The sequence below is a fragment of the Patiria miniata genome, unplaced genomic scaffold (assembly GCF_015706575.1).
Source record: "Patiria miniata isolate m_02_andy unplaced genomic scaffold, ASM1570657v1 HiC_scaffold_28, whole genome shotgun sequence".
Classification (NCBI taxonomy): domain Eukaryota; kingdom Metazoa; phylum Echinodermata; class Asteroidea; order Valvatida; family Asterinidae; genus Patiria; species Patiria miniata.
Genome location: NW_024037067.1, coordinates 4,894,017 through 4,915,489, shown reverse-complemented (window position 1 = coordinate 4,915,489; position 21,473 = coordinate 4,894,017). Strand labels below are relative to the sequence as shown.

General features: G+C 37.5%; 1 protein-coding gene across 3 annotated transcripts; it reads left to right on the top strand.

Moving 5' to 3' along the window:
- The first annotated feature begins 128 nt into the window (after positions 1-128).
- Positions 129-13,453, top strand: LOC119734745 (ethanolamine-phosphate cytidylyltransferase-like). 3 transcript variants are annotated; one of them, XM_038208287.1, is made up of 14 exons: positions 129-315; positions 1,054-1,226; positions 2,479-2,567; positions 2,855-3,016; positions 3,143-3,209; positions 3,863-3,910; positions 4,418-4,493; positions 5,878-5,946; positions 6,870-7,008; positions 7,147-7,223; positions 8,307-8,384; positions 9,286-9,417; positions 9,901-9,989; positions 10,838-13,443. In XM_038208287.1, exons 2-14 carry the CDS (start codon positions 1,114-1,116, stop codon positions 11,013-11,015), a joined length of 1,317 nt encoding a protein of 438 aa, XP_038064215.1. In that variant the 5' UTR covers positions 129-315; positions 1,054-1,113; the 3' UTR covers positions 11,016-13,443. The 3 variants fall into 3 exon arrangements, with proteins under 3 accessions (XP_038064215.1, XP_038064218.1, XP_038064216.1); XM_038208290.1 differs by lacking the exon at positions 1,054-1,226 and having other exon boundaries at positions 10,838-13,453; XM_038208288.1 differs by lacking the exon at positions 5,878-5,946.
- The last annotated feature ends 8,020 nt before the right edge of the window (positions 13,454-21,473 follow it).

Here is a 21,473-nt window from a genome sequence, read left to right as displayed (position 1 = left end):
GTCGGGGGTTTCAGGCACCAGACAAGTATCGTACGATGCATGAATGCAACCTCGTGCCCCGTGGGTACGATCTTGCAGCGCCATGTTGTTTCCCATCATGTTAGTGTAAGGAACGAGCACGCGCCCCTGGAGTCGAGGCTGGCATGAATGATGGGCGTGATCGGTCAATGATTGCTCATTATTTTTGTTTACACGACGACCGCAAACGTAAACGGAGAAGTTTGCAAATTGCATAGTGTTTTTGATACATTTCCAGTGTTTTGGAAATACCTAGTGCTGGTACATACATGCAGTTGCATCCATCGATCTTTCGCAGTAAGTATTGGTGGGCGGGGTACTCCAGCTGGCATGGCAATGCTTGAATACGTCAATGTTCATCACGCATTGCGATGAGCTGTGATGGGATGGAGCTGGCTGGGGGGGGGGGGGGGGTATTCTGCTAATCTGACATTGTGACAGAGTCAGTAACTGTGACACAATGTCAGTAATGTAATGTCTAAAACACTTTCCTTTACACTTAGTTACAGGAAAGAATTCCATTACTGGCACTGACATGTCTTCAACTTAGGTCTTAGTCAAACTTTACGCAGTGGCTATCGTTACGGCAGCCGTAACGCATTTCCCATTTTCTATCATGACGGTAGTACTGCAACTGTTATAAAAACATGAGACAAAATTGAGAGGAAAATGTAAAATTAGACAGAAAAAAAGTGAATTTGAACGTTATGAAATTCGGACTTTATTTCCCTTTTAAAAAAATCCTCCAAAGCCTCAGGTTAGAAAAGGAAAAACATTCGAGTGCTAAACTGAGATGCGAACCCGCAACCTCGCGGTGCAAAATCCTACCCTCTATCGACTGAGCTGTCGCACTGCTCGCTAAAACGTGGGCAAACAAATAATTATATACCTGCGTGCGTATCAAAAAAGTATCGTAGAGGGCGCTAAACAACGGCTGCCGTAACGATAGCCACTTCGCAAACTTTAACTTTAAAGTAGGAACTAAAATGTCTATGCCATACTGATGAGTTGGATCTGTGCTTCGCTTCATTTCAGAGTTAATACCAAAAATAAAAAAAAGTAATTTTGTGGTGACTTGGTAAGACAACTGCTACCATGGCAGACAACGGCAATGTCCCAATGATGAAGCGTTCAACCTACGATGAAGATGATCAAACGTCAGCCGGTAAACGACAACGGAAGATCGTGAGGGTCTGGTGTGATGGATGGTAGGTTAACTGAATGTTTGAGTATGAGTATAACCCCCCCCCCCAATAAAAAAATTGAAATGACTATTTTTACAGGAGGTGTAACATTTTTTTCAACGGCTTTATTTATTCACAGAATTGCAAAATATTAACATCGTGAATTAACATTGTTAGCCTAATAGGATAAACATGCATTTTGACTGCCAAAGATGCAGAGTTTGGATCCCGAAAACATCTTATATTTTTTTAATTTCCCAAAATATGTGTTTTCTTACTTTCATTGTTTTAAATGAAATCTTTTTTTTTTCTTTGGAAGTAGAAGTAATATTTCTTTTCTGATTTATGGCTCTGGAGGATTTGTTAATTAAAGGAAAGTAAAGTCTGAGAACCATTATTACCATTTGGTTAACAAGTGACGCATACTCTATAGATAGCAACAGCCTTACCAAAAAAAGTTGCATATGTTGGAACATTGCCAACAATTTTTATTTTTATTCTTTTTGGATGCTTCATATACAGCACATTGCATGCTGAAAATATCAGTGTTTATGAAAATAAATACTGCAGACTTCATCTTTGTATTGAAGGTCTTTTTTCATCAGACGAGAAAACAACTGAAATTACAAATAAAACATTTTACAAAACGAAAAAAACTTTTTAACTAACTACGCATAGCCAAACGTTGACAAATGGTTTGGTTAAACGAACCACAGCATCAGTATTTTTTTTTTTAGGGGGGGGGGGGTTCCAACGAACAAAATACCTTATTGTTAGATTCTCTGGCATCGAGCAGGTTTTAGAATTCGCCAGATTCAGCCCAGTGCGCCATAAAAAAGGGTATGGTTATGGAGGACAAATTTACATTGATATCACAAAGGGGCCCTCACAGTGGGAATTCACTATTCAGAGCAATATGTAAAACCTGCAGGGCAGTTTCAGGTGAAAGGATATGAAGTATGTGTCGCACAGACAGTCATGTCCTGAACAAATAACAGCACTGTGGCGAGCAGTGAAGCATGACCGAATCTGCCTGCGCTTGCCCTGAGCTTAACCACACAAAAGAATTGTGCAGGGATTTGACGTATTATCCATGTTCCACAAAAGATTACCTCAAAAGGAATTTGAAATGTGGTCGCTAACTCTAATAGCAAACAAAATGGTTTTGCAAAACTTGCACGGTTGTGAAGTGCAAAAATCTAGGAGTTTAAAAAATATTCTTTACTTGTTTTCCTAACCAGTACCCATAATTTTCCTTTTTTTGGTTCTTTTCCAGCTATGATCTTGTTCATTTCGGGCACGCCAACTCCCTCCGCCAGGCCAAACAAATGGGAGACTATCTTATCGTCGGTGTTCACTCAGACGGTACGAATAAAGTTATACTTAAATAACTTCGCAACTTTGTTTGCATATCTTGCAGCCTGTATAGACCAATTCGGGAATAATATCAATTCTATTACGTTTTACAATTTTTAAATTTAGTCCAAAGTTTTGATTTGCATGCTCTTTTTGATTAAGTTTTGAGTTGTGCTGTTGGGTCAAAATTGCTCATACCAGAATAACTTGTAGACAGTGAAATTATTTTTTATTAACATGGATTAATACTAGATGACATTGCTAAAAAACTGGGTTTTTTCACTTTTTGTTATTAGCTGAAATTATGGAGCATAAAGGTCCACCGGTCATCAACGAGAAGGAACGCTACGCCATGGTGCGCGCAATCAAATGGGTGGACGAGGTCATAGAGGGCGCCCCCTATGTTACTGAAATCGAAACGCTGGACAAGTACAACTGCGACTTCTGCGTTCATGGAAGTAAGTAACGTTTAGCAATCGCTGACTGCTGATATGTGTGACGTGGCTTGTTTTTTTTTACACTGAAGTGGGCAAGAATTTTAGATTTTGAGTAATTGGACAACTTTTTGAACGTCTTTGTTGCAGATGACATTACGCTAGATGTAGATGGAAACGACACGTATCGCAAAGTGAAAGCCGCAGGAAGATACAAGTACGTACATTGTGCAGTGATATCACCACCAGCAATGTTGAATGGAGTTTTATGAATGAGGCCAAGTAAAACAAAAAACTACTTTCTCGTCCCCGCCTGCTTCCTTTTCCGTCCACCTTCTTTCTTTTTTGTTAATCATACATTTGCACAGTATTTCTTGCAAAATTGTAGCAATGTTTGCAAGTTCAAAATCTGATAGAAAGTTAAGCAAAAGAGTTCACAAAATGGAAGACTTATCCGCCATCTTGCAAAATGTCATCTTGAAAACAAAAAAGGCCGCCTCCTTCCTTAAAGAAAAAAAGTCTGGGCGAAAAACTTTTTTTTTTAATTGGCCTTATGGAAAATAACTGGAACTCATTAGCATTCACAAAAATTTCTTTTGTAAACAGTTGCGTATGTCTCAAATAAGCTTGCTCCACCCCGAGTTCCGTCAAAAAAAATGTTTGTGTCAGTGTCTTTGTTCAAGGGGCGCTAGTCAAAAGCCATTAACCTGTATATGCCATGTAGCCAGGGATCACGCCCGAAGTCACGATGCTAGCAACACTAGCTGCAAAAATAGCAAATGGGTATCACTCAGAGAGGACACAGCTTTTTTAACAAATGAATGATTTTTTTAAGACAAATTAATTATTACATTATTTTTTTGTCTCCAGGGAATGTCAAAGAACAGCTGGAGTCTCAACCACAGACCTTGTTGGCAGGTAAGTGATTTTATTTTTAATTATTAACTAATGTTTGTTTACTAATTTGCACAGCGTTGGATACTTACTAGAAGGGGTTATTACCAAGATCAGCACTGCTTGGAAATATTTTGGAATTTCATGAAATTATGAAATTGTTAATTGTTTTGATGTACACTCTTAAAATAATGAATTCCCAGGATTGATTAATTATGCAAACTTGTTGATCTTAAACGTATGTAGGATCTTTGCATTTTGTGATTTTGTTGTTTGAAGCAAAATTGTTCTTGCAACAGGTCAATGCTCGTCAAAAAATTTGCCCGTAGGCAGCCTATTTCGAAACCACCTTCATTGTCAGTTCATATAATGAACATTTCGACTTTTCAATTTTTATATATTTTTTTTTTAACTTTGCTTGTTTTTATTGTTTAAAATCCTTCTGTTAGAATATTCTTTTTTGTATCCCAAGAAAAGGCTAAGCTTGTTATCTTTTATTTACCAAGAAAAATAACTGTTTTTTCCCCCCAGAATGCTGCTTATGACGAAAACACATCATATGATAGGTCATGACGTTCCGTCACGTAGTAGTGGCGATAATCCTAGCGTAAGTTGTGCTAAAAAAAAATTATAAATAAATCAATCAATCCAAATCAAAATTATTCAAAGCATTCCTTAGGCCAAAAAAAATTAAAAATCTCCGGTTTCTGGTATGGAGCTTGCCCCAAAAGTGGTGCAGCAACGCGGCTTTTTTTTGTGTGACTTTTTTTCCCTCAAATGTCGGCTGATGACTGCAAATGGTGCCCGACTAAATTTAGTGCAAAATGTATGGGAGCCCAGAGAGGCCACATAAAGCTTATACTCGATCGTAACCCCATCTAAAAACACGTTAAAATTGTGCAGCAGCAGGATTCCAGTCAAACCAGTGAGTTTGGCGGTTTTCTCTTGGAATTTTGAGAAATTTCTCAGGGAAATATCAGGGAAAACTTGGGGAATTTTGTTTTCATAAAGTGCCTGGAAACCTTGTAAAGGTTCACAAAATGTGAAGTAAGAAAAATAGTTTGAAACAAATATTAAATACATAAAACATTTAGGGTTTGAAGTATGTTTGTATTTTCATAACTTTTTTAAACTGAGGACTTTTTTCGCTACCCACAAAAAATGCCCTCTTCTGGATTTGACTTCATTGCTAGAATAATACATCACTTTAACCCATACGATCTTAATATCTGTTTACAAAAGTCACTGCATTTGTATTTTTTTAGAACCTTTACAACCCTTAATCTATTTTAGTTTCTGTAAACATGCAACTTGGACTATGAACTTTTAAAAAAAATGAGATGACAGAATTTATCAGCCATCTGTACCTTCATCAAACGTGGGAAATGTTTGCATATAATAACTAACTAGTAAATACCCAATAAATCTTCATGTTGACTTAATTGCCTTCAAAATAGTCGTCAAGAAGATATGTACAAGTGTCATCAAAAAGATCCTTTTAACCCCATAGATTTCAAAACAACCATATTAATATTGTTGCGCTCCAAAAAGGGGCAGAAAGTTACATTTTGATTTTTTGGCCATTTTGTTTTCTTGGGGGACATTTCTTGGGGGAAAAGGGCAGCTTTTTTTTTTTACAAAGTTTACAAAGTTTGTTTAACTTCAGGTTGAATGATACGAGGTGATAACATAAACTTTACATTAGAGAAGAAGAGATATGATACGTTAGATAACTACTAGTACTTTGGAAATCAAAACAATGACATGCAGATATTTTTCTCTAAGCCCACAGAAACTTATTTCCAGTGCCACCTAACAGTTCTGCATTGAAAGAATTTTGTTCAGTTCAGCTAGATTTTCAGATTTTCTGCAAAGAAAAATGCTCTTCATGTTATATGCTTAGTGATCCTATTTTTACTCCAGATACACCAGTACACAAATTTGATAGTTCATAATTTTTACTCATTTTTTTGTAAACGGTACAATTGTAGATCAACATCTTGCAGTGCTCTGTAGCTCTAGGGAGTGAAATTTCTTTGGGAAAACTAAAGCAAAAAAGTGTAAGTTGTGTTTTTTTTGTTTTTCGTTGTGGTGGTGGGGGATGAAAGTTAAGCATCATAGTTTGTTCATACTTTGTATCAATGCTACAGTTACGTTGACTGGCCCCTCACACTCGGCTTGAATGTGTGAACAAGGTACTCAAGTGTTTGAACAAACTTCTATTGGTTTGGTAGTGTGTTGTTATCTGTAACTTGTGTTACAAAAATAGGACACAGAAAAAATGTAAATACCTTGCATTTGAATGTATCCTCATACCGTGCACTGTTGGAAGAATCTTTTCAGTGCCCTTACATCATTAAGGTCACGTGTGTACAGGGTGTAGGTCGCATATGCTACCGTAACAACTATTGAAAATTACTAAATCATGAAATCTCTGGAGCGATGTATCGTGTAACTCGTGTTACGGTTACTTGTATTTATCCGCCCATGTTTAGTACAAGTTATAACATATAAGTCACTAATGATCAAACCAATAAATTCTTTGGGCATAGAATATGAACCTTTTTCTCTGCCTTAAAAAAACTCCCAAAATTCACAATAACATTCGTATTTTGCATGAGAAAACAAGATGCCAAAATGACCACCTAAAATCCAGAATTTTAGCCAGGCCCCCCCCCCCTTTTGACACAAAAAAGATACAATTGATCATATTCCATCACATGCAGTGGCTTGAACACTACTCAAATAACAGGTCTTGTTCACCCTTGTATTTGATACCACATTTGAGATAGTGATGCTTGTAGTTTCGAAGATTTAACAAACTTTCCACTTTTCAGCTATGTCCACTTTTGTGTGAAGTCGCCCAGCTGTTAATACAGAGAAGAGACCTGGACATTAAAAATATGACAAGTGTTATTTTTTATCTTTGTATCACAGTTCAACTTGACATTGAATATTTCAAACTTTTTTGTTTTCGTTCTAGTGTTCGAGCATGAGCAGTCCCTACACGGGCGTGTCTCAATTCCTCCCCACCACGCGTAAGATCATCCAGTTTGCCGGGGGTAAGGAGCCCGCCCCAGGAGACACCATTGTCTACTGTCCTGGTGCCTTCGACCTCTTCCGTATCCTTTGACTCGAGAATCACGTGAAACAGGCTAAATAAATACATTTGTGGGCAATTCAAATTTTGCTGTAAGTAAAGATGAGAAGCCCTCAATATTTGTTAACTTTGATAAATTCCTTGACCTTGGACTGTTCAGACGCGGGCCATGCGGCGTTCTTGCGGGAGGCTAGGAAAATGGGAGACTTCCTGATAGTCGGCCTGCATACAGACAAGGTGAGAGATAGACTTGAGAGCAAGTTGGTAATTAGCCGGTTTTAGTCGCCCGCCGGACTAAAAATCGGAATAACTCAATTTTTTTGTTAAAACAAAACATAAAATTAAAAAGTCGTTCGGAGAAAAATATCCAATTTGTGAAGAGCGTGGAGTCTGCATCTTTAATAAATTTTTTTCTGAAATGCGATAAATGCCTTTTGTTACCTTTTGGAATCCCAAAGTCAGTTTACAGCTATTATACAGTTGAACACAATATAAGAATACAATCAAGTGAAAAATGAAATTAGAAACAGCTGTTAGACTGTGCATGCTCTATAATGTTTGATAACCGTGCAACTTTTTCACTTTTGTTTAAATGGATATTTCGCATATTTGAAATAAAGTCTGTGTGATCCTAGCTACCAGTATGGAGGAATCCGGTCACGTGATCACTGTACACTCACGAGGCCCCCTTCAATGGAGAAATGATTGTACACACTATAGTACAAAGCTACATGCCCTGTGACAGATTATCTGAACAATAGCTAGCACAATGCTTGCGCCATTGAAGGGGGGCCTTCGTGATAGAATTAATATCGTGACCGGATTGGTGCAGAGCTGAAAATGCTTCACTTGACATAAGCAGAGCAAAGAAATGGTGCATATAGTGTGATCAAAGTATCCTTAACCCTAACCACACCAACTCCATCAAAATTCATCCTCCATTTTGGGGGACTTGGTTCAGAAGGCCTGGTGTGACTAAATATTGATGGAGTATGATGGACTTGGGCCTAATGGCCTGAAGCAGTGCTAGGGGTATCCGATTGATTTTGCCTAGCTTCCTGTACTGCTATTGTCATATAAAACCATGTTTATTAAGTATTAAGTCCATGAATGTCAACCAGTGCGTCAGTAATGGATTCCATAATGTCATGTGCATATTTGTATTGGAAGCACAGTGATTGATGGATTTTGATGGACTCGGTCAATTTTTTAGTAAAAGACACTAGGGAGTTAGGGTTAATTGGCTCTTATGAGTAGGTATGTAACTTGATGACTCTCAGGTTCTTTGAAACTTGTTTTTGTTTCTGTGTGTGTCTGCAGGAGGTGAATCGATATGATGGAGGCAACTACCCTATCATGAACCTACATGAGAGAACGCTCAGTGTACTAGCATGCAGGGTAACTTTTCTAAAAAATTTCATTATCTTTAAAGGAAAAAGGATCATTTGCATTGTCATAATTTCATGAAATCGACCGATTTAAGGGCTGTTTATTTATGGCAGACATCATTCCACTGAGCTGTTCAATGTTTTGTGTCCATTGATGCTGGCAAAATGCACACGAAAATGATGTTCATTTTCAACCGTCGAAGTACAGCTCTAGGAATGTGTCCTGCATAGAACCCATAGGTCAGAGGGTGTGGCCAAGTGCCGGCTCTATCATGGGAAAATAATAGATACATATAGCGTACCCATAGAGCTATATTAAATTACTAGAGCGCTAACTCCTCATTCTTGCGCGTGGTGACGCTTTGAAGCCGCTCTGGGCGCAGAAATTTTGAATTAATGTGCGTGTTTGTAAAACACAATCAAGATGGATTGAATTTTAAAAGTGTACTCTAAATGCAACGCACAAGTAGAAGATACGCAAACAACTTAAGCGCGTCATGACGGCCGTAAAAAAACGTCACGGCGAAAAGCATCTGCAGCGGAGGGACACGCACACGTTGCGCTGTTTGCGTAGAGCAAAATGAAACGCTCATTTGCTGATCGTGCGTTTCGGTTTTGGGCGTATCGGCTTCGATGACGCACCGGTATGGAATACAAACACAGATATGCAAATAGCCATACAAAAGCCGTACAAATTTCGAGTTTTCCCGTAGGTTTGTGCACAAACATGGATGCGCCCAGCAGGCATTACTTTGTACATCAAGTTAGTGCTCTAGTAATTTAATATAGCTGTATGAGCTTACCCAACCGTACGCATTTGACTGAACGTGTGAAATGCTGGAACTAACCTATTGCAGTGAGAATAAGTGTTTTGATAAATACTTTACGATTTTCAAAATTTGTTTTCACAGTATGTTGATGAGGTTGTCATCGGTGCCCCGCCAGAGATTACCGGTGATCTCCTGGATCATTTCAAGGTCAACGTGGTCGTTCAGGGCATGACGCACATACAACCCGTGGCTGATGGCGTTGATCCATATGAGGTAAAATTAAAGATGTTTTCCACTGAGTTTCACCGCAAAACACAGATTTGGTTTTTTATTTGCTGTTTTCTCGGTAAAACTAAAGTTAATTATTCACTTGTAAATAAGAAATCGAACGAATAAATCCATCGACGTTTTGTTATTGAATTATTTCTTCACAAAATTTGAATTATTGGCTGTCAGACAATGGTTCCACTCTCGCAGGGCGGGTTCATTTGTGCACAAAATGAAAATCATTTTTCAGAGAGTTGCAGACGGCAAAAACCAAAATGAAGTATTTTTTTTATTAAAATTGAAAGTTGGTTGGGAGAATAAAATCCAGTGTTAGAAAAACACTGGGTATCTAACTGCAGGGAAAAATTGATGTTTAACGTGAATATTTGACAAGACGTGACATTTAACGTCAACATTTTAGTGAAATTACGAATTAAATATCTGTTAATTGAAACTTATCTGACAACCAAATGTTTGCCTTCTTTATAGGAGCCAAAGAAACGTGGAACACTGAAGTTAATAGACTCCAAAAGTGACTTGTCAACAGCTAAAATTGTTGCTCGCATCATCGAAAACAGGTTGGTTTGTCTTTCGTTATTCAGGCATGCAACTGGGAATTTAGAAAAAAACGAGGAAACTCCAAATCACACAAGTCTTTGTACAGTATTTTTCAATTTGTCACAGCATTCATGAGAAGTAAAACATGAGGAAATCAGCGGATCAGAGGAAAAGATGTGTGCCTGGTTATTAATATGCTAAGTGTGCAAAATTCTCATTTGTTGTTCCTGTCAATAATATGTTGTGGAACATAAGGTCCCCCTCCCCCTAAAACATAGTCGGTCTCTGGTCAGACCGGAGTTCCGGAATTGATGCAGCGACGCGCTATTTTTTTTTTTCTAGCTTGAATTGTACAGACAAGGTTGGTGCTATTTTGCTTTATTGTGTCCTCATATACATTGGTGTCTTCCGTAATTTGCCTTGGTGCCCTCCATTATTTGCCTTTGTGCAATTTCCCAATTCCTAGGTGCTCCTTGGTACAAACATTTGAGGAGGTGCGGCAATAGAGGGCGCTGTTAAAGCTTCCGTGGTAAATTTGAAGGAAAAAAAAAGGTTGACGCGCATGATTAAAATCGACGCGCGCGTTGACCAGAGACCGACTATTTTTTTTTTTTTTTGGCCTAATGGGTGTTACCATGAAATTGAAGTCAAAAATCGTCATTTTGTGGTGCCAATGTCAACATTTGAAGGGGTGGTTGATTTTTTGGTTTCAGGCGACCTTAATCTGTAAGTCCTGTTCAGCCTTTCTCCAACGTTTTTGTTCTACCAAACATATTTAAAAACTGTTTTTCATCCCGTTTTATTGTTTGAATATTAATTCACTATAACACAACATTTTTTTTTATCCCTAAATTTTACCAAAAATCAGGATTCGCTTCCAACAGCGCAATAAGAAGAAGCAGGAGAAAGAACTGCGCATGATCCAACTGCTGGAGAGGCGCCGATCGGAAGACGTAGAGAGGAGGAAATCGGAGGAACTACAGAGGCACAAGACAGAGGCGAGAGAGCAGGGCAGACAGGATACAGTGGAGGAGGTCTTTGAATAGAGGGGGGGTTGACAAAATTATGCCAGAGATTTAAACCAGTTCGCGTTGGATGACGTGTTAACACGATCTGGCTGTGTCTATACACAGGCACGGCTGACGGTTTAAAACTTCAAGCATACCTTGATTCGTCTCCGGATGACATCTTAACATGCTAATCCCCAAGTTGTTTTTCAAACACACAAAGTCCGAGAAGCCTGTGGATGCGGACCGTGTGTTGTACTTGAACTTGGCCGCTGTGCACTGCCTGTTGTACAACGTACGGTCCATGGGAACACCCTGGAGTGTTGAAAAAAATATGAGGTTGCGGTAAGAAATACAGTACAATTTATACCATTGAAATGATTTTGAATCAGTGTTTGTGGAGTTTAGCTGTATATATCGAACGTTGGCTGCTGTGTGTCTTGCCTTTTTCCAAAATCAAAATTTTCGGCAAAAATAATCCTGGCGCGAACTGGTTAATGAAGTGCATGTCAATATAAATGTTTTAACACATCAGCACCTGTATGTACAATGTATTATAATGTGTTTATTCACTAAAAAATATTTAAAAAATAGAGTGCTCAAGCTTTTTGGGACACTACAGTGACTAAAGGGTCAAGTGGTATAAGCAACAACATTGTCAAAATTTGGATTGCTGCAGTTGTTATCAACCATGCAACTCTGCCTCGGATCCGCTGATTTCCTCGTTTTAATCCCATTTCTGCCACTCAAAATTGAAAAAACACCGTACAAAGTCTTCTGATTTTTGCAATTTCCTTTTGTGAATTTGCAGTTGACTGCCTGTCGTTTGGATTGAATCAAGAGTCTAGTGAATCAAATTATCTAAATATTTCAATACTAAACACCCGAGACTGTTCACTGGCTGTGCATTTAATATAAATCCTTACTAAATAGCGCCACGTTGAAATGTCATCATGCTCATGTAAGGATTGATTCTAAAAAAAAGAATTCAAAAATGTAAGCTAAGTGTTAAATAATTACTTATAATATTCGTGCTGACTTCCTATTTATCTGTGTCAAGTTGGAAAGCATTTGAACTTCAAACGTAAAAGTTATAGCAAAAATACTATTTTTGACCAAAACTGGGCAAAATAATTTGAAAAAAATGTTGTCATAAGATTAATGTGCAATTTGAGCCAGTGTGAACAACCAGTTTCAGATTCAGCGCTATCGAATTAGTAAAGTTGACCTTATTCCAAGTTGACACCAAAAGTTAAGACGAACCGCAACTTCCAGACCTGATACAGATTTTGGCCAAAAAAAACTGAGGGAAAACCCAAGATACTATGGGAAACTTACTATGGGAAACTTACTATGGGAAACCTACAACATCAGGTATGGAGTGCAAGACTTTGTCCACGTGTTGGCCCGGTTTAGAGTAGAACCTTCATCACAGAAGTGGCTGTATGATAGCTTTTTAATCAGTTTTAAACGGTAAATATGGTGAAATGTTAAGGTTTTGTTTTAGTTGAAGCAAATTGTGTTCCGATAAATTATTACATTTAAGCGAAGTGTTCAATTTGATAGTGAACAATAGCAGCTGAAAGAACTAGTCTGGTAACTTGATGAGTATCTGCATTTATGCTAAGGCCATGAGCAGGTCTACCAGACTTAACTAATCATCATGTGCAATTTTATGCTCATGTGTTTATTTACTTTTTATCGCAAGGTGTTGGGGTTGAATATAAAATTTGTTATCAAGTAATCACAAAAGTTAATCAGTCTAAAGACAAGCAATTATAATACTAATACATTGTATTAATACTTATTAGAGCCTGCCTTAATTCATATCGGAACGAGTTCCGGACAAGTTGCGGGTAGTATCATTCACCTTGTCCAGAAAAAGCTCTGCATTTGGCCCGGACATGTTCTGATGAAATTTTCTTCAGCAACTGCTTGACTCACCAATACTGATAACTTCATTGCGGGAAGATTGCGGGAAGTTGTTCCGAATCCTGCAACTTATACCCGATACAATGTCCGCAACATGCCCAGGATTCGTGCCAGATATTAATTGAGACAGGCCTTATGTGTGCTTCAATTTTTGGGAGATCTTTATAAGAAAATTTGGTTGACGGTAACTTAAACTTTTTATTAAATTCTTCCGAGATACTATCCATCAGAATTATATGTTTGAATGGCCAACACTTTGTCTTTCTGAAAGATAAAATAATACTTGCTTTTATAAAGCCCTAGGTTATCAGCAGTGTATCATTGCTTTAAAACCTGAATCAATTTAAGAATTGTAGCGCAATGTTGTTTATAGTTAATATTTTTATTACACATTAGAGGTGGCAGTGTATTGCATATAGGTGTTCTCAGTTGTCAGTCTTAAAATGCAACCCTTTATCATGCAATTTTAATGGTTTTTGTAAATTGTGCATAGCTCTTTGAATAAAAGAAGATTAAATCATCAAATAGATAATAATTGAACAATATTCCTGTTTGTTAATGTTTTGTTTGTTTTTGTTTGTTGGGGGTGTGGGGTGTTTTTTTTTTTGGGGGGGGGTGTCCTGCAGTATAGGTTCTATTTATTATAGAGATTTATTCAAAATAAAGACCAAGAGTCAGGATAACTCAACCGCCCTATGAGAATATATACGATTTAATCCCAGAAGCACTCCTTCATCAATAGCCACAGTCCCACTATTAATTGGCCTCCGCTGGTAGTGATGCCGAGATTTGAAAAACACCCCAGGCGTCGGCATGCAGTTCGAAACGTAGCCTTGTCTACAAGCAGCTAGAGCGTTGTACTTCTGTGGTGTACCACGTATAAGCATGGCAGCTGTGAACGAACACGTGTTGAACGGATGCAAGTGAGTCTATTTTCTTTGTTAATTTCCTTTGTTGAATCTGGCGTTAACAATAAAATGTTTCCATTGAGGCGAAAGGATTAAACGCCGCGATCTTTTTTCACGCTTGAGTGCCTCTGAATGGGGAATATTGAAGCGGAAAATCACGAAATACAGCACTTAGGCAGCGTTTTATCCCACATAATGATACTTTTTGAAGAGGAAATTACATACTGAAAACAACTGTAGTTTCAAAATGCAAAAATTCGCCGTATTTAAAAAGTCGAGGTAAATTTTTTGGAAAAATTTGGCCCAAACTTTCCTCTTTCCAACGTTGGTGGCGCTATTTCATTCTCACGTGCTGTTGGTTAGCGCCATGGCGCTATATATGATTTTATTTCTCAGTGCGTGCTAGCCGCCCGATCTTATCCGAGCATCATATTTTATAAAGAAATCTTAAGAATAAGTTGAATCGACAACTGAAACTAAAGAGTAAAGTCGGCGACAAAAATGCAATTCGAATAAAAGTCAACTTTAACGGAACAAAACAGGCGTGTAAACAAAGGCTTATACATAATAATGGCGTAAGCATGAAGCAAGAGGCAGCTAGGGGGAGGCGGGGATTTTTTTTCAGGGGTGGGAATAGAAAGGAAAACATCATGTTATTGTAACAAAATAGGTATGAGGCTTACTGCATTAATGAAAAAGATTTGAACTGAATTAATTTATTTTATAAAGACAGCCCGTGGGCCGCGTCGCGAGTGCCGGCTCGGATGCGGGAGGGAAACACGCAAAATTTATTGGGAGTCCTAGGGGAAATATGTTTGAACAGGGGCTTTAAATAAGCGATTTGTATACATTTATGATTTAAAATCATAAATGTATACAAAAATCAAGCCAGCCCCACCACCAACACGACCACTCCCCTCCCATGATTGCCGAACGCACACGCTATAGCTAATGCGCTAACCAACTTAGCGCACTGGATACAGTGCGAGAATGAATTGTACATAGCGCCACCTACGTTGGAAAGAGGAAAGTTTGGGCCAAATTTTTCAGAAAAATTTACCTCGACTTTTTAAATACGGCGAATTTTTGAATTTTGAAACTATAGTTGTTTTCAGTATGCAATTTCCTCTTCAAAAAGTATCATTATGTGGGATAAAATGTTGCCTAAGTGCTGTATTTCGTGATTTTCCGCTTCAATATTCCCCATTCAGAGGCACTCAAGGGTGAAAAAAGATCGCGGCGTTTAATCCTTTCGCCTCAATGGAAACATTTTATTGTTAACGCCAGATTCAACAAAGGAAATTAACAAAAGAAATGGCCTTCCCTGCATCCGTTGAACACGTGTGTTCTGTACTGAAACCACGGATTGTGTCTGCTTTATTTCATGGAATTTCACGATTTAAGTTCAGTTTACATCCTTTTACCCTTTTCCAATCAAATTAAGATAAACTCAAACAGCTTTACCCAAAATCAAACGAGTGATTTGCATCATCAGACTGTGTGTTACGTCTAAGCGTGCATGGGCGTCAACGTGAAAAGCCACGATAAGCCTATCTTACAGTTATAATTAAACACAACAGCCTAAAAAAAAATGAACACATGCGTGCTTTTGTGGTCCGGCGTAGGATTACCAATCAGACGACCCGGGTTCGATTCCCACCCTTATCATTTTATTTTCTTCAATTTGTTTACCTTTCTAAAAGTAAAACATAAACTTACTGAAATTATCTTTTAACAAAATAGAAGTTTTGTTCTCGGAATCAATATCTTTAAAATATAAACACCAACAAACTATTCAGGTATAGGCCTAATTTATATCCTTTTTAAAATATGATTTATTCCTCAATGGTAGGATCAAGAAATTGAAAACTATAGGAGAGACAAGTTTGGCAAAGAACGATAAAACACAGTGTTTCCTGCAAAACATTTGAATTTTTTAATTCTTTCAACCTCACCAGCTTATATGAAACTGAACACAGAGTTATCACTGACGGTGCTTATACATGTACATTGTTACGATCATATTATTTTTGTTGTTGCACTGGTTCTCATGATATTCAATACACCTCTGATGCACATTGTGGAAAATCAGTGCACGGAATTTCAGTTTAATACATCTTGTATTTCTTGAGTTATTCATCGGAAAACGAGTCGTTAATTTTGTTCAATACTGCAGCATCGGCTGGTCTCACACTTTAATATTCTTTCAGTAGAGGGCGCGCCACATCAATAGTGGTCTCGATAATTATCTACCATCAAACCCGATTAGGGGGGCAACAACTCCAGAAATACAAGATGTATTAAATTGAATTTTCGAGTAGTGATTTGTCATTATGTTTAACATTAGGAGATTTAATTTCATAAGAAACCGTCAAACAATGAAGCTATATGGACCGTAACAATACAGTGTTTTAAGCGCGACAAATGCAATCCGAATGAAAGTCAATGTGGATTTTTCGCGTGTAAAACATTACATTGTTACGATCATATTATTTTTGTTGTTGCACTGGTTCTCATGATATTCAATACACCTCTGACATACATTGTGGAAAATCAGTGCACCAAATTTCACTTTAATTCATGTTGTATTTCTTGAGTTGTTCATCGGAAAACGAGTTGTTAATTTTGTTCAATAGTGCAGCATCGGCTGGTCTCACACTTTAATATTCTTTCAGTAGAGGGCGCGCCACATAAATAGTGGTCTCGATAATTATCTACCACCAAACTCGTTTGGGGGGCAACAACTCCAGAAATACAAGATGTATTAAATTGAATTTTCGAGTAGTAATTTGTCATTATGTTTAACATTAGGAGATTTAATTTCATAAGAAACCGTCAAACAATGAAGCTATATTGATCGTAACAATACAGTGTTTTAAGCGCGACAAATGCAATCCGAATGAAAGTCAATGTGGATTTTTCGCGTGTAAAACATTACATTGTTACGATCATATTATTTTTGTTATTGCACTGGTTCTCATGATATTCAATACACCTCTGACACACATTGTGGAAAATCAGTGCACGAAATTTCAGTTTAATACAGCTTGTATTTCTTGAGTTATTCATCGGAAAACGAGTCGTTAATTTTGTTCAATAAGGCAGCATCGGCTGGTCTCGCACTCTAATATTCTTTCAGCAGAGGGCGCGCCACATAAATAGTGGTCTCGATAATTATCTACCACCAAACTCGTTTGGGGGGCAACAACTCCAGAAATACAAGATGTATTAAAATTAAATTTTCGTCTTGTAGTTTGTCATTATGTTTAACATTAGGAGATTTAATTTCATAAGAAACCGTCAAACAATGAAGCTATATCGACCGTAACAATACAGTGTTACGGTCAACTCAATAACTCAAGAACAACATATTGCATTGGTTTGAAATTGCGAACGATTATTAACCATAACATTTGACACAACCCGTTAGAAAATTGACGTGAACCGTGGAAGAATACATTTAATATGATTAAAGGAAAGAAGTGTTTTAATTACGAAAAATTCATTCCGAATCTGAGTCTATTTTAATTGAAAAAAAATGAAGCACCCTTTTAGAGACAGTAACTCCAGAAAAACAACTTGTACTGAAACGAAACTTCGTTCGATAATAAGTCGTGATGTAACGACAGAAAAAGTGGAAATCGACTGGAACCGTGGAAGAAAATAAATACACACAACGACAATAACCAACGGCCAACAGCGCATGTGCCAGGACGCTCCGTACTTTTTGCTATCCTCTATGATTTTTTTCCTTAAGAGGGCGCCCTACACCACCCCTGGTCAGCACCGTAAAGACTTGCGGATCACAATCTGCCCATTAAACAAAAATACAACACTCTTTGTGGAGACGATAACTCAAGAACAACATATTGCATTGGATTGAAATTGCCAAGGATTATTAACCATAAGATTTGACACAACCCGTTTGAAAATTGGCGTGAACCGTGGAAGAATACATTTAATATGATTTAAAGAAAATAGGCTTAAAAGCGTTTTTATCACGAAAAGTTCATGCCGAATTTTAGTCTCTTTTGACACTCTTTGTGGAGACGATAACTCAAGAACAAAATATTGGATTGGATTGAAATTGCGTCCAGTAATTACCCATGATATTTTCCACAAGAATCTTGAAAATTGACGTGAGCCGTGGAAAAATAAATTTAATATGATTTGAAGGGAATAAGCGTTTTAATCACGAAAAATTCATTCCGAATCTTATTCTATTTTAATTGAACCAAAATGAAGCACTCTTTTTGGTGACAATAAGGCAATAAGGAAGTTGTTTTTGTTCCATTAAAGTTTACTTACGCGCCGACCACGTGACACTCTATATTTGGGGGTGTATACAATCAATGTATTTATATTTCCTGATAAAGGAACCGCAGCCAAACCGCAAAGTTTCTTTTCAACACAACTGATATTGCTTGTGTTATTATGTCCGCCACAAGTGTAATTATTTTGAGCAATAAAAGTTGACTTCAATTGGGATTGCATTTTTCGCACTTGATACACTTGCTGGAATTATTGATATTGTTTGACAATTTTTTCTACACATTCGACAGGCTTGTGTTATATATCATGTCAAATTACCAGATGGAATTTCATTTCGATGTGGTATTTCTAGAGTAATTGTCTGGGAAACGAGTATTTGTTTTCGTTCCATTATTTAAAGTTGACTTTAATTCGGATCGCATTATTCGCGCTGACCACGCTCTATTTTAGGGGGTTATATTAAATTAATCCGTTTATATTTCCTGATAAAAATATGTAGGTTTGTTTAAGACATCAGGACCAACCAAACATCAACGTTTTACTTCAACGCAACAGGTATTTCTGGAGTTATTGTTTCCACAACGAGTTTAATTATTTTGATCAATTAAAGTTGCCTTCGAATTGATACCAATCTATTATTAGTAAGATTCCATATCAGATTCTGGCCATCACTTGTCATCCTGTGCACAAACCCTATGCCAGACTGGTCTGAACATAAGTGTTTCTCAGTAAATACTTCGAAATTTTCCTAGCTAATTTTGCGTTTTTATGACATATTATCACTTTCTGATGGCTGATAGGGCCTAGGTCACTGAAAAGGGAAATTAGTGATGGCCAGATATGGGAATCTTTCCTTCAAAGCTATCTTAAAAATACGTTTGAAATTATTACACTTACCATTGTGATCCTCAAACTGCCGAAATTCGTTCCTCGGTGTGGTTTCTTGAGCACCGAATGCTCTTTACAAATCAGGCACTGATTGAATGTACTTGCGTGAAAATTTCTCGATGAGGCTTTTTATCAGAAGGTTCGCTGTAGAAAGGCCTGCTGTAGTTTTACTACGCTCGTGGCTGAGGTTCATCCGATCACAGACCCAAATATACACCGCACCAAAAACACGCACATTTGTCTTCCACCAGACTTTCAAATGGCTCTGGGCATCGACACCATCAACATCCAAGACTTAGCTTCAAAAATCAAGAGTTAAGTCGCTGATGGGCACCCGACCCTGACCATGGAGGTAGAATTTACGTTGACAACCTTCAAGGTGTTTGTACGTCTTGCAACAAATTCAGCAACAGATACCAAGATCTGATCTGGTCCGTCTCCAACTCCATCTTTCCTTCCGTCTGGCGCAACTCCTTACCAATAACTTTTGTGTATAAACACCTGAATTTCTATTCACCAAATGTGTTGCCGACACCTAATTGAGAAACAACTATGGCTATGCAAATGCTATCGACAAAGCTGCCTGCTGCTTGCTGAGAAGACGATTACATAACGCGTGCGGAGTGACAAAGGACCGCTTCCGGAATGATGCAGCTCCTGCTATTGGAAGAAACTTTTGAGACTTCAACAAAAACTTCTGACACTATTACATTTTAAAAGAAAATGTAAAAAAAAAGAAGAATTTAATTTGACCAAACTAAAGTGTGATCGGCGCAAAAACTACAATCCGAATTAAAGTCAACTTTAACGGAACAAAACCGACGTACTCGTTGTCTAGATAACTCAAGAAATAATCTTTGCGTTGATTTGAATACTCAATATATCTTGCTATGCTTCCTTTAATATTTCCTGTCACCTCAGCAACACACCAGAATACAAGAAGAAACAAGCAAATGTGTTGATTTCAAGTAAATGTATTTCAGGAAAATAAAACGACTGTTTTAATTATGAGATGTATACTTTCAAGTGACTGTTAAGGCCAAAAACAAAAATAAGTCGGTCTCTGGTCAGCGCGCGCGTCGATTTTAATCATGCACGTCGATTTTTTTTTCTCCAAAATGTTCCGCGGTAGCTCCAACAGCGCCCTCTATTTCCGCACCTCCTCATTTTTTTTTTTACCAAAGAGCACCAAGGAATGGGAAATTGCACCAAGGCAAATGATCGAAAGCACCAAGGCAAATTATGGAGGACACCAATGAACATGACACCAAAAAAGCAAAATAGTACCCCACTTTGTCTGTACAATCCAAGCTTGAAGAAAAGAAAAAAAAAGCCGCATGGCCGCGTCAATTCCGGAACTTTGGTCTGACCAGAGACCGAATATTTTTTTTGGCCTAAATAATGCAATTTAATTTACGGCAAAACATTTTCTACTGCTTTTGGTAAATTTACATATGTATATCCTTTCCAAAAACAACCGTACTACTGATGCTACATTAAGTCTGATATAATTTTTATATACAGGAAATGTACATGTAGGCCTTCACATTTTCTTCTTTGTCGTGCCTCAAAACATGACTTTTTAATACTTTTTTAAAGTGAAATTCATGTCATTCTTTCTTATTGCATACTGTTTTAAGCCGCTACCTCAAGTGGGCCTTTGCCTTGTGGCAAAATTCATAATAAAATACATATAGCTACTTATATCATTATAAGAATATAACCCCACCACTAAAACAGAATATAGACCACCGAATAAATATTGGTTTTTCCTTTAGTTTTACAAAAGTATTAAGTATAATTTACAGTACACTTTGCCAGCTTACCATTCAAAATACACGGATGTGTAGTTTCTGCTAAATTTAGAGTCAAGATGAATGCTATAAATCATAAAATCCACCAAGCATTTAAACTTTTGGTGGAAGTTATTTTCTTTAAAAAATCAATGTTGTCATTACCCCTAATTTAAAGGCATATAGGGTCGTTTGCTTTTGACACATTTTGTTCATTTCAAATAGTAACACCACTCAGAATCCACAGAAGAATATTCAAATCTTAACCTGTGAAGTTTCAGTTCGGTGGATGTTACGCTTTTCAAGAAAACAGTGAACAACCATGCACATACGTATGATCACCAAACACAATTCTAGCCCGACTGACCTTTGACCTGGACTACTTTATTGAGATACCCAACTGGCTTATTAAAAAAACAATTGTTTGCAGACAGTTCGTATATTTCAGTTGTTACACAAGACATCATTTAACATGCTTTCATCTTTAAAAAAAAAAATCATAATAATAATAGGTATACAACAATTTAACTAGTAACATTTATGTGTCTTTTACTGAATCAATGATATTGCTTTCTCTCAAACAGAGTAAACGCAATGCAGAAGGGTCTGTATTAATTGTCGCTGAAAATGTTGCCTCAATGGACTCTGTGCAAGCACAGTTGAGGGCGCTCCACAGTCACCACATTGAGAACCCCAGCGGAAGA

What these genes read in the sequence shown, in the direction of transcription:
- LOC119734745 (XM_038208287.1), top strand. Translation starts at nt 1,114, where the DNA reads ATGGCAGACAACGGCAATGTCCCAATGATGAAGCGTTCAACCTACGAT. An exon ending in CGACTTCTGCGTTCATGGAA is followed by an intron (nt 3,017 to 3,142) that starts GTAAGTAACGTT and finishes TCTTTGTTGCAG; the next exon opens with ATGACATTACGCTAGATGTA. An exon ending in GTAGTGGCGATAATCCTAGC is followed by an intron (nt 4,494 to 5,877) that starts GTAAGTTGTGCT and finishes GTACAATTGTAG; the next exon opens with ATCAACATCTTGCAGTGCTC.